General features: G+C 31.4%; 1 protein-coding gene across 1 annotated transcript; it reads left to right on the forward strand.

Moving 5' to 3' along the window:
* Nucleotides 1-9,092: 9,092 nt before the first annotated feature.
* On the forward strand, nucleotides 9,093-13,552 carry LOC110731028 (protein SMAX1-LIKE 3-like). The gene is made up of 3 exons (XM_021910882.1): nucleotides 9,093-10,950; nucleotides 11,313-11,568; nucleotides 11,737-13,552. The coding sequence occupies exons 1-3, from the start codon at nucleotides 9,641-9,643 to the stop codon at nucleotides 12,934-12,936; spliced, it is 2,766 nt and encodes a 921-aa protein (XP_021766574.1). The 5' UTR covers nucleotides 9,093-9,640; the 3' UTR covers nucleotides 12,937-13,552.
* The last annotated feature ends 543 nt before the right edge of the window (nucleotides 13,553-14,095 follow it).

Genomic DNA, 14,095 nt, shown 5'->3' on the forward strand with positions numbered 1-14,095 from the left:
TTACAAATTAAAAGATCTTTTATATGCAACATAACCTCCAACATGATCTCATCTAAAATCAAGCAAAAGCTCAAAAGTCAACTACAAGTTCACTTGCATCCAATTCACAATGCCCCAAATACCCTTAGCCCACCAAAATTCAGGGTTAACAAAAGAAAAAGTTCTAAGATTATAAAGGAAACACTTGACCTTTCACCATACCCGTTTATCATAGTATCAGAGGCAGGTTACATTTTGAGGAAGCATGCTTTTGTTAGAGGGTGTTTCTTATTACTTTCTATAGCATGTGCAAAAACTGTTGTCACATCCCTTGCAATCTGCGTACTAATTTTATTTTTTTCATTTTTGGATTTTACAAAAATGAGCGGCGCCCGCTTCAAAAAGATAAAAATGATAAAATGAAGCACATTCACATACTAGGATCCCCCGGAGGGACGATGTTTCTATTCTGAGTGACTCTTATCTCATGCAAATGATCTTCGAATAAAGTTATTAAATTACTATGTATTTAGATGAGATCAGATAAGTAAAAATAAGATTTGCTAACTAAACATAGATTAAGGGTTCAATTTAAATGGTTATTTTCCATGTTGCCATTTGAGCTTTCACCTAAATCAAAGCAGTCCTACTTAGCTTATATCCCTTACTATTCAGACCTTATGTGTGTAATTCGTTAATGGCAAGAAATGCGTGTGCTTCAACAACTAATACTACATATTACATCATAAAAAAAGGATGCTCTCAAAAGAACTAGCTTCCTCCAACCGCTGAGACTAAGGACCCGTTCTAATTGACTGAAATCAGTTGAACTAAACTGAACTGAACTGAGCTGAGCTGAACTGAACTGAACTGAAATGAATATTTTATAAGAGAAGGAAATTAGGAGCTGAACTGAACTGAAAATAAACGTATGAGAATAGACCCTTAGTATCTTAAGAGATTCTAATATAATGCAAATGGAATATTATACTTTAACTTCACTTCTATAAATCAAAATATAATCATGTGATGAAATTTTATTAGATTCGTTTCGAATTTTATTTATCCAAATATGTAAATTGTCTAAAAAGCAAATAAGACAAACACAAAAATAATATAGGGAGTACATAGTAATTATTGTTGAGTTATCTATTACTCACTTGAGAAGTAGATATGGTGGGAGTTAGCTAGGTTGTGTTCTATTTTCTTGTTTTTCACTTAATTATCTTATCTAATTCAAAATTACATGATCATGAAGTATGAACTTACTAAACTTATTCAACCTTATTTTAGTTATAAATTATACTTAATTAGGCAATCCTTATCACTACTTATATAGTTATATGAACTTAACTACTTATATAGTTATATGAACTTAACTACTCTTAAGTTATATGAACTTATTAGACTTAAAATAAGTGATACTAATAATATAAGGTGAACTGAATAGGGGTTTCGTAGGTATTATATCATTATATGGTTATTTTTAATAAAAAAAAATCAAGTGTGAAAAGGAGATAGTGGGGCGGAAAGAAAGATAAGAAATACGAAGTACATAAAGATAACTAGTGAAATCATAAATACAAGGAAAACCAAGTGTTTAATTTGATTTAATTCTGTAACTGATAAAAATAGATCATCGAAAGTGTTCAAGTCATTACTGTGTAGATTGTATGTGATAGAGGGACCAAGGGAGTAACTAAGTTTCATATATTGAAAATTTGAAATAAGTTTATACTTCTTGTAAGTGTAGAGAAAATAAGATAAATAGAACAAAATATATAATCTAAAAGTTTAAACAATTGTTCTTTATGAACAAAGGAATTTTTATAAAAAGTTTATTAGGGAATGAACACAAGACAAATAAAATAATGGAAACTTTTAGGAAAAGGAGTGTGTGGTACGTAATTCCATCACCTTTTAAATTAACAAAGCTGTCCTGTCAAAATTAGAGCAACTTTTTGCCCTCAAGCAAAAACCTTTATAACTTTAAAGACTGTCCCAGCCAACCCACACAAAAAATAAATACAGTACACTGTTTAATCAACTATTTCATCACTTAATTAGCTTAATTATCTTAATTACTTACTACTAATTCTATAACATTTTCATTGCTTGCGCCCACATGGCCACGTATCGTCCTCAAGATGCTTATTTGCAGCTTAAAAGCATATAAATTAGCCTCTCTTTTGAGTAGATAATGCCATTTTTTGCTTTTTTATATTGCTTTTCTTCAAGAGTGCTTAATTTGCTTTAACCAAAAAGGAGTTTTATTTTGAGGCCTTGAATGATATGCTTATGCAGTTGTGCTAGTTCTCTAATTAACATGAAGTTATTTATTAATGTATTATTACTTGATCGAATCCAGGTTTAATTTAAGGTTCTTTTACTACTTGATTCGACCTGGACACCTGATGATGAAAATTTAAGTATTAGACGACGCGAATCAACTATTTTAAAATATATGTTGGTGTATGTTCGAGTGTTTTACTTGAAGAATGTTCATTATTGTTGTGAGAATAAAGATAGGTTGTTAAGCAAGGCTTGATTGTGAAACAAGTAAGCTAATTAATTAAGAATCATGAATATCGACATAATGCTATATATCTAATACTTAAATACGTACTAATAATTGAGAAGGCTTCTTAATTATATACGTACTACTTTATCTTACTTTATAATTTTCTTCATATATATATATATATATATATATATATATATATATATATATATATATATATATATATATATATTCGTTTCAATTTGCTTCATTGCTAATGTAATAAAAGATCACACTTGAATAAGCAATACTAATAAATCGAGAAATACGAGACAATATGTGAACACATAACCCTACTTAAGCATTAACTACTTTACAAGTAAATTGATTTGACACAAACCTTGGTGCATGTTTTTTTTTCCATAACTATATAAATTATACAAAGTTTAAAAGCCATAACCAAGTGTTATGGGTAACTTTTGTTTCTTTTGTCATGAAGACAATCCTCATTTAATAAGTTAACCATTAAGGGTGAAAAGGGAGGGTTAAAGTAGAGGGAAGAGGTTATTTTTAAAGCAACTGTTATATTTTCCTTAGCTTGTATTCATTCAAACTATAATATATGCCCTTTTTCTAGCTTTTTTACAATATGTTTTTTTATTCAAATTATTTGGTGCCCTTAACTTTGTATGTCTTTTTAGGCCAAGAAAGATACAAGCTTTTTGACTGAGGACCAAGAATGGTGATTGAGAAGATGAGAAACACGTAAGATATTTCTTATTGCATGTAATTTTATGTGCATTTTAAAAGGATAACTTAATTTACGTACATTTATTATTAGTTGCTAGGTATACATGTATTCCACAATAATATTGATGTAGACTTGTATAACAAACACAAATCATTAGGACCCCAAAAAAATAATAAAAAAGCAAATCATTGCTAGATCTTAACCTTGAAAAAGTTGTTTCAAGCTAGCAGCTGAAAAACATCAGTACTTTGATTCACCAAGACTATTTTTGCCGACTAGCTAGCTTATTCTTGAAGCTCTCAAATGAGCAAAAATAAGCATAGTTGCACGTACCATGTTCAAGATACAACCGATTATGATGGCGGATCTAGAATACTAAATTTGGAGGAGCACTTAGTGAATAATTATACAGGCATAGCTATTTATATTATCAATATAATATAATTTTAAACCAATAAAGAAACATAAAGTAATTTTGGTGGGGCTCGTGCTACCCAGGCTCCCACATAGATCCGCCATTAAGAAAAATGATTTTTGATTGCTCAAACTTCTCTGATCCTTGCACGTATATATGTATATAGCAAAATCATTACCGTATGATTCAAATCAATATGGATTTATTATACTTCCCAAAGATGAGGTTTTAATTCATACATGCTGATTTGATTAAATAACCTATCTGGATTATTAAGTTGTACAAACAAGATAAAGACTTTTAATTACTGAGATTTATTGCATCTAATATTTCCTATGAGCTATTTCTATAGCCTAGCTAGCTAATTCGGAATCCAGTTAGAATGCCATGAACTCTCCTTGATTAATAATTTTGCATTTCCGGGATCAAATTAAACTGAGACCTTTGATTAAATTGAAACTACGTACAATACTTCTTTACCTGTTGATTGATGATCCAACCATATATGACCGAGTTTGGTGGTTCTTATAAGTTTATTACGGAATACTCAATATAGTTATTCGACTGTTCTACTATAAGGGATCCCTATTCCACAACTTAGGTCAATCCCTAACTAGCTAGCTAGATGCTTTTTTCTTTCTTGGAGACATGCAGGCATGAAAGAAATTGCCATTAAACGTTAGAATTATTTTCATGGGAATCGGACGAGGATATAAAATAAAGAAGAGAGTAAAAGTCGAAAATGATTGAGGAATGAAAGGGAGATCTCTCGTTTGTTGGGAAAAAGGAATAATACGTAGTGATTAGTGAAAGAAGAAGTTTTTCTTGATTTTATTTTTTATTTTTGGGGGTTTTCATTGCATTGAATTACTTTTGTAATTTTAATTCAAACGTACCTTGATCGATATGGTATGATAGTGGCGCAGCTCTCCTTTCCATGCAAAGGCATGCTAGCTCAAGAATATGACCAGCAACCCATTATGGTCCACAACTAACACCACCAAGCCAATAGTAACGCACTCGATAAAAAATCATTATTATATAAGCCAACTCTTAAATAGTTTTGAAATTCACCTAAAGAATGTACAATATTCCTACTTCTATTCTCTTTTAAATTCAAATTTACGTTGTCGTATATAAATACTTTCTCTATTAGTTTTTAGCTGACTTACTCCATACATCATGCTTAATTAGCTTGGCAATATATAATTTATGATTTTTAACCATCAATATTTTTTTATTACTCCGTCACAAAATTTGTGATTGTATTTATTTTGAGTTTAATTATGATGTAACTATTATAATTTCATTCACATGACTATATTTGCCTATACATACATATAAATCATGAAAATAGTTAAAGAAAGATGCATTTTTATTGATGCAGAGTGATGTGAATAGTGTAAAAGTAAAGTCGGGTTAAATCAAACAATGGAGCAAGTAAGTACGAGTATATTTTTGAAAATGTCACGCAAGCTAAAGAAAGACCTACATGAGTATTGTTCACTAAGCTAGCTAGGAGTTATTAAAACAGTAGGCTTTTGTTGTGAGATTCTTAACAATCTGGCTTAGATACTAATGACTACAAGTTTTGCTACATTTTTAATCAGGTGTAGGATTAGGCTCTCATGGTCTAGCATTATACATTAATGTCCTGAATAATTTTAATATTTTAAATCAAAAGTTTTGCAAATAAGATTCTTGTGACAGACAACATTATTTCCACTGATATGGTAGAATCTTTCATTTCTATTTGCTAATTAATGCTTAATTACGTACCTACTTTATTATTATTATTATTATTAATTATTATTTCATGTATTTCTTATTTTATTATGTTTGGTTGAAATAGTTAGGTCTAATCCATACTATGTTTCACAGTACGGAATATACATGGTTAAAAGATGTACTTTAACTGTGAGTATAATTAATAAATGAGTTAAATTAATTAGCATCTCATTCTTGTGCCCACTTCTATAGGTTAAGTACAGTGATTTTTGTTTCCTCAAAAGCTAATTATAAATTATGAAATGGCCTAATACCACTATATTATTTTGTACTCCCTCCGTCCCTAAATTACATTCCTCTTTCTCTCAATTATGTGAGGAATAAATGTTAGAAAGAGGAATGTAATTTAGGGACGGAGGGAGTACTGTCTAGCTTATTTATAACAATACACCAATATAAATCAGTCCATTCACTCCAATATGGTTCAATTCATATTTTTTCATTCTGATTTTCAATTCTTTTAATTTAAACTTAAAAGCGATGACATATATAACATTCGGATTTAAAAAGTACAACCAACCTTGTAAAGAACCATCATCTACAAAGTTGTAAATCTAATTCCTAGTACATACGCATTAGTGTTTGGATTTCTATATAAAAAATTGTTTCTATAATTAGGCCTTTTGGTGTACAAGTTTTTATTTTACCTATTTAATCTAAATTACTATATTAACCCCGTAGGCAAGACATCATTTTCATATTTGTGTTTCATTGTAGGCCAAATTAGCTTTAATTAAGGAGATCAAGGAAAGTTAATACGTAGTGGTATTCGATAGAAGTACGTGAATCCAATCAAGAATAATTAGTCCTTGGTTTCTGAGGTTGTGCCTTTGATCCAATGGGGTGACATTGAAAGTATTGTACATATTTACATCCAAATTTTAATAAGTGTACTTTAATGAAATGCATAAAATATAAATACCAAATTGCACTTTTTATTAACTTGCACAATCAAATGCCTTTCTATGCATGTATTATGTATACAGGAAAATTTGTATATCTATTTTTCCAATAAAGAAAAATGTTTTCTTATTATATGAATCTCTGGATTACCTTGATAAAATGTTTTCAATGGTTAATATATATTTAGTACTATAATAACAATTACTTCTTGCATGGAAGAGATAATTGTGTTTGTACAAATTAAATCAAAGACTAGAGTCCCATGAAATGTATAACTAGAGAGCACATAATATTTAGTTTTAACCTTATAATATAACATGCTCTCTTTCAACGGCCAGCTACATTTCACTTTCAATTCCCCGTTGAAGATAGAGTGTCTTAAATCTATTTGCACCCCGGCCTATGAACAACTCATTACGATTTTTTAAAATTATTTAGGCCTACTTTGTTAATTAATGTTTCAGGAGTGGTATCTTTTTAAAAAAATAAATAGAAGTATTATGATTTTGTATGTTGTAACTTTGGCCTCAAGGTCAGTGAAAACTTCTTCTTAGTAGCCTGTGGACATAACTAACACATACAATATGATTGAACACGTAAATATATATTCATCACATCTATTACAGCACTTGCCCTAATCCCTTATTATGTTCAAAGATAAAACTTGGAACAAGTGCATGGGAGATGTAAGTAGCATCCATAATCAAACTACTCCCTCGTCATGAAACTCAAAACAAAAATGAAACTAAAATCATTAGAACACCCCCCTTTAACTTTCTAGGAACATGATGAAAGCAATATCATATACTTGAAGTGTACACATATATAAGGTCATCATTTTAACAAAAAATCGGTGCAATTTGAAGTGTACATATATACAAGGTCATGATAATAATAAAAATGGTGCAATTTGAAGTGGATACAGTACAGTGACACACTGTTTTAAATTTGATGAGTTCGTTATGATAGGCTATACTATAATTCTTTTCCAATTTTTTTTATTTTTATTTTTTTGTTACTCCCTTTTTTCCTGGCCAAAATCATGATTAAATAACTTTAATTTATAACCAACTTTATGTAATAATATAGGGGAAGAAAAAGATAGAGGGAATGTATTTGGGGTAGAGATTCATAATCCCCATGCATTCAAAGTAGCGTCAAGTAGATGGAATCGATTAAAACTAAAAATCATACACTTTATTCTTCGTCTTTATTTATTTTGAGTTTAATTTGAAGGCTTAAAAAAAAAAAGGAAAGAATGGTGCACATTTCCCAAATTCTTTAGACTGATAGTTCCCCTTACCTTCTCTTTTCAGGTCCTTGGGAGTTGGCTGATGGACCAAAAGGGTTTAAATCTTCCCTCCTTAGCTTGCTTCATTTCTTTTCTTCATGTCTCTTATTTTTCGAGTAAAGTCGTTACAACTCGAAAAAGGGCAACAAAAAAAAAAAAAAAAAAAAAAAAAAGTAGCTTCTTAAAATTTTGACGAGTCTTGATTAAGTGATTTTGATTTTTATTCTTTGAAATATGTTTATTTGGTTATTTGATTCTTTGATCAAGGTGGTATAAGTTAGTTCGAAAGTGTAAAAATTTATTAATTGAAGTAAGAGTTAGTGGATGAAAATGTGTAACCATTATGTTAAATGAAATTTGCTACAATCATCTTAAATAGAAGTAATACTTGCATTGTATATGTTTTCAAAAAAAGAAGTAATACTTGTATATGAAATAATAAGTTTTAAAACAAAGCCAAACAAGCAATACAAAAAAGTTTCAATAGACATAAATTACTAGCAGTTTAGTTCATTAAAATGATGCAAGTGTTAAAAAAAAATTTAAAATTAACAACATTCATCATCAACATATAAATTATGATTCAATCAAAAGATTCATAACCATTGATATGAGACTGTCTTCAAATATTATATGTAGCCCTAAGGGTTATATATAAGCATTAAATATACTCTTGGAATTGTATAAAATTAAGAATTCATGACAAAAACACATGCAAACCAGTGTAATTAGTGTTTATATTTTAACAATTTCTTAACTTTTTATGATTTTCAAGTGTAAATTTAATGCTTATATGTAGCCCTGAGGGCTATGTATAACATTTTCCATAATTAATTTATGATGATAAATGGAAAAAAAAAAAAAATCAATGATGTTAACTTGGTCACTAAATACTCATTTTGTGACATTACATGTTTGCTCAAGTTACCAAGTTCGCATCACTTGATTGAATTAATTAAGTGACCAATTTTGTGTCAATTTATTTTCATAATTGTAGATAAATTGACATTAAATTAATGGTTGTAGTTAAGTCATACTTTATGTCAATAAATGTATGTAATTTACCTAAACATTTTCCATTGTTATATTATAAATATAAATAGTTTTTCAACAAAAAATAGTTACATACTTCATACTGTTTCTATATGTATGTAATTATGTATACTTATATACAGAGTATAAAGAAAAAGTCTTTAAGATTGAAACACCATAGAATGTTGCTCAATTAATTAGCATTGATATTATAAGAGCTTATTGATTGCAATATAATGTAATGCTACATACTTTTTGTAATATAATCAACAAGATTAAAGAGAGATCAAGCATAAGATTTTGTCGTGCTCTTGAGCTTTGAAGTGGGTGTAGGTTTCTAGGATAAATCACCCATGAAAATAACCCAATAATATTCATTCAAAAGCTCCCATAATACACTCATAAATACATAAATTTTGCATTGAAGAAAGAGACCCACTTCTAAATATATCATGTCTTTATCTAAATTTCTAGCCAAAAAAAAGATAGAAGAATTGAAGCTTAATTAAGTGAGAAAAAAAAAAGAGCAAAGTTAAGTTCCCTTTGATTTTGGTGCAATATTTTCGTACTCCTTGTCAGCACATGCAATCCACTTTTCCACTACTAAATCCTCTTTGGACCCCCAAACACATTTTTACCTCACTCACAAGAAAAGCATTTTTAAGCCTTACCCATCCATCTCCATTATATATCATTTTTATCATATCATTTCATACATTATAAACCATATTATATATCTTTATTTCACTTTCATATTAACTCCTACTACTCATCTTACTTTCTTATATACACTTCTTTTATTTGATCAATTCCTAGCTACTTCATTCTTCTATAGTATTCTAACTTCATGATATTTCATATATATCTACCTAAAAGTTAAGGTTTTTTTTTTTCTTTAATTTCTCTCCTATAAACTTTTCTCTAATTCATACATCTATTTACACATATTATTTGTGATCTTTTAGAACAGTAATTGTTACTATGAGGTCACAAGGTTGTACAATCCAACAAGCCCTTACAACGGAAGCGGCGGCGGTGGTTAAGCAAGCCGTCGCCCTAGCAAAAAGGCGTGGCCACGCACAAGTAACCCCTCTCCACGTCGCCCACACGATGTTGTCGGTATCATCGGGCCTACTTCGGGCTGCCTGCCTACAATCTCATTCCCACCCCCTCCAATGCCGGGCCTTGGAGCTTTGCTTCAACGTGGCCTTAAACCGTCTCCCCACATCCACCTCCGGCCCGATGCTTGGCCCGCACTCGGCCCAACACCACCACCCTTCTATAGCCAACGCGCTCGTGGCTGCCTTCAAACGGGCCCAAGCCCACCAAAGACGAGGCTCGATCGAAAACCAACAACAACCTCTCTTGGCCGTGAAGATTGAGCTAGAGCAGCTCATCATCTCTATACTAGATGATCCTAGTGTTAGTAGGGTTATGCGCGAAGCCGGGTTTTCGAGCACCTTAGTTAAAGGGAAGGTAGAACAAGCTGTTTCCGTTGAAACTCCAAGTAATAATACAAATACAAACAACAATAATAACAACATCATCAAGCCAAAGGATAGTAATAATAGTAACAACAATAATCTTAGTAGTTGTAACAATAATATTACTAATACTAATAATAGTAATAGTTTTCTATCTATGGCTCAAACAGGATCATTAAAAGTAGGTAAACCAAGGTTATGTGATAATCAAGGAGTTGAGAAAAATAGTGAAGATGTTATAAGTGTGATTGATAGTTTAGTAAACAAAAGAAAAAGAAATAGTGTAGTTGTTGTAGGAGAATGTCTTTCAATCTTAGAAGGTCTAGTAAGAGGAGTTATGGATCGAGTCGAAAAGGGAGAGGTGCCTGAGGCCTTGAAAGAGGTTAAATTCATCCATATGTCGTTTGCATCATTCGGTCATCTTTCAAAGGATGAAGTCGAGCAACGAGTAGGGGAGCTTAAGTGCCTTGTTAAGACATGTTGTATGGATAATAATAAAGGGGTGATCTTGTATTTAGATGATCTTAAATGGGTTAATGAGTTTAGGGCAAGTAATAATAATATCCTTGTTGATCAACATCAACCTAGGAGAAGTTATTATTGCCCTATTGAACACATGATTATTGAGATTGGTAAATTGGCTCTCTCTTATGCTAGTGAGAGTGGAAAGTTATGGCTTCTTGGTATTGCAACGTTTCAAACTTACATGAGATGTAAAGGCGGTCAATCCTCGCTCGAGTCGCTTTGGGGTCTTCATGCCATCACTATCCCTGCCGGTAGCTTGGGTTTAAGTCTCTTGCCTGAGAGGTAACTTACTATAATTAGTAATTTTTTTCTCATCCTTGATCATATGATTAAATTTTTTGTTTCTTTAAATAATAATGAATGTTTCTTATGAAATTTTATAGAATGGTTTCTCAAAACCTAGATAAGTCACTATCTAGTGATCATATAATTAATTTTTTATCTAGCTAGAAAATTCAAAAAAAAAAAAAAAAAAAGTACAAGAAAAACTAGCTAGTTATTGGTACTTTGCATATATGTATAGCTTATCAATTGCATGAGAAAAAGTTTATATACTTTTTTGGGTGAAGATCAATTTTAGTAATTATTAAGTTTATAGAGTTGTTTTCAAGGTGTTGATTATGTTCATGATTATTTTTGTCTAGTGATTTACAAAGTCCATTGACAAGCAAGAAGTTGGATATGAATGGAAGTAGTTGGTTGATGCTAGAAAGTGGTGGTGTTAGCGGTGGTGGAGAAGACAGTTACCGGGCAAGCGGCACCGTGAATATGGAGTCGTCACAAAGCCGGCAAAGTAGTGCTTGTAATAGTGACTCCACCAACTCAAGTCTTCCTTCATGGCTCCAACAATACAAGGATGAAAATAGCAAGAAAGCAAGCAACATTGCCAACAATGATCAGGTTATTATTTTATCCTAATTTAAAACTTAACTTTCTTCCAATTGAAAGTGAACTTGTTAATTATGATCAACTAAACTAACCCAAGTAAATTAATTTAGTAAAAGTGGCTCATTCTTTTTCAACTTTTTATTATTTTTTTTAAATCTTGTTATTTACTTTTACTATTAGGATTGTGTGCCAGTCAAAGATCTTTGCAAAAGATGGGGCTCAATATGCACTTCATCATCACCATCATTTGAAAGAACCTTAAGTTTTTCTTCAATTTCACCTTCTTCTTCAACCTCGAACTTCTCATATGATCCTCAACACTTAGGATTACAACCCACCCACCAAAGTTTTGAGCCCAAGAACTTTTGGGTGACCGAAACCTCGAATAGATCCCTTGAACCACCAACATCATTCACAATGTCAATGTCACCCAATGATCACCTCCAAAGAAGACATACCACCCCCACCGCGTTCATTTCATCAAACCCTAATTCGACTCCAACCTCAACTTCCTCAAGTGATATCATGGATCCATTAATTGAGTCACAATGTGTAAGATTCAAGGAGTACACTACAGAGAATCTCAAGATACTTTGCAATGCACTTGAGCAAGAAATACCGCGACATAAAGACATAATCATGGATATAGTAAGCACTATATTACATTGTAGGTCAGGAAAGTCGCGAAGAAAATCAAATGAGCAAAACAACAAGGAAGAGACATGGTTGTTCTTCCAAGGCATTGATATTGAAGCTAAGGAGAAGATTGCTAGGGAATTGGCAAGGCTCATTTTCGGTTCATCACAAGACAAGTTCATTTCCATTGGCCTTAGTAGCTTCTCCTCTACAAGAGTAGTAGACTCTTTGGAAGATTCTAGAAACAAGAGGCTTAGAGATGAGCAAAGTTGTAGCTACACCGAAAGGTTTGCTGAGGCGGTATCAAACGATCCACATAGGGTTTTCTTCGTCGAGGATATAGAGCAAGTGGATTATTGCTCTCAAATAGGAATCAAGAAGGCCATTGAAAGAGGTAAAATCTCTAAGCATTCAAGTGGGGAGGAGGTTAGCTTTGGTGACGCGATTATTATCTTTAGTTGTGAAAGATTTAGCTCGAGATCTAGGGCATGTTCCCCTTCAATGAAGCACAAAGTAGATCTTATGCCTCAAGAAGATGACCATGAAATGAAGAACATCGAAGATAGTGCTTGTTTGGATGACACAACATCTAGTCCAAGTCTCTCCTTAGATTTGAATATATCAATAAACGACGATGATGATAATGAAATTATCGCCGTTGAGAATCCGTACTCCATGGATGAGATTGGGCTCCTTGCAACAGTTGATAAATGTATTGTCTTCAAAAGCCACCAAGAGTTGTGATAATATGATCTTCATGCATGCATATTGTTATTTTCTTTTTTTGTTTTATTTTTGGAACTTTTTGTAAGGTTATTTTTCCTTTTATCACTGAAAATGGTAAGAATTTTCTACCTAAAATTATGTAAAATTGTACTTTTATTAGCTACTTGTAAATATACGAGTAACTTAAAGAAGTTATGTTCACTGTTATTGTAATATTATTTACTGTTCATCAATCTCTCTAATCACTTATTTTCCTTCTATATTTGGAATGATTTGTTGATTATAGTTAGTGACCAATTAACTGCTGGGTTTTCAATAGTAGAATGTCGTTGAAATACACGTTTTAACAATAATTAGAAGGTTTCTTTCGGCTGAAAATATTTGGAATATGGTCGCATACCTTAAAATTAGTGTTGCCTTTTCTTTTTCCCTTTTAACACCTTTATTTCATCTTTTATTTTTCAGTTTAATGATTTCTTTTGATTTTCAAGCTAAATAAAGGATAACGCGTACGATCCTCTCTTCCAAAAAAAAGAAAAAGGTTTAATTTATGCATGTAGTTTTGGTTACAACTAAACTTATGCAATTAAACTAATTAATAATAGCTCAAGTGGTTAGAGCTTCCCTCCCGATTCTAGGAGATCCTGGGATCGATTCTCACCCCCCGCCCTTGTGGCTCTCTAAACACCAAAAAACTAATTAATAGCTTTATTAATAACTTCTAGTGTGTATATTATCTACCACTTAATATAATATCTAGATTGCTTCACCTTTTTTTTTTAACTAATTAATTGCTTCACCTTATTTATGAACTATGATTTTAATTAAGTGTCGTGTCTTAGATATAAGTGCATAGACGCATAGTCCTCTTATAAATGCCTTTACTTAATAAGATTCATGTTTGGCTTTACTATTTTGTTATAACTCGCTTTTTAAAATCATAATTTACTTTGTACGAAGTATGTTTACAACTATTTGAAAAAAAAAAAAATACTCTTTTATAAGAAACTAAAGAAGTAGGGTTCAGAATAGATACTTATACATACTACAGAAAAAAAGTTAACGTGGACGTACACACACTGTGAGAAAGAAACATAGGTAATCTAGAAAAAATAAGATTAGATGCTTGGCGTATAAGATGCAAACAAATAATTATAGTAAATCTTATCTGTTCTAT

This window comes from Chenopodium quinoa, unplaced genomic scaffold (assembly GCF_001683475.1).
Source record: "Chenopodium quinoa cultivar QQ74 unplaced genomic scaffold, ASM168347v1, whole genome shotgun sequence".
Taxonomy (NCBI): Eukaryota; Viridiplantae; Streptophyta; class Magnoliopsida; order Caryophyllales; family Amaranthaceae; genus Chenopodium; species Chenopodium quinoa.

Excerpts from the sequence above, each read along its gene's own strand:
- LOC110731028 (XM_021910882.1), top strand. The coding sequence starts at position 9,641 with ATGAGGTCACAAGGTTGTACAATCCAACAAGCCCTTACAACGGAAGCG. Across the intron at positions 10,951-11,312 it reads TTAAGTCTCTTGCCTGAGAG|TGATTTACAAAGTCCATTGA; the intron begins GTAACTTACTAT and ends ATTTTTGTCTAG. Across the intron at positions 11,569-11,736 it reads ACATTGCCAACAATGATCAG|GATTGTGTGCCAGTCAAAGA; the intron begins GTTATTATTTTA and ends TTTTACTATTAG.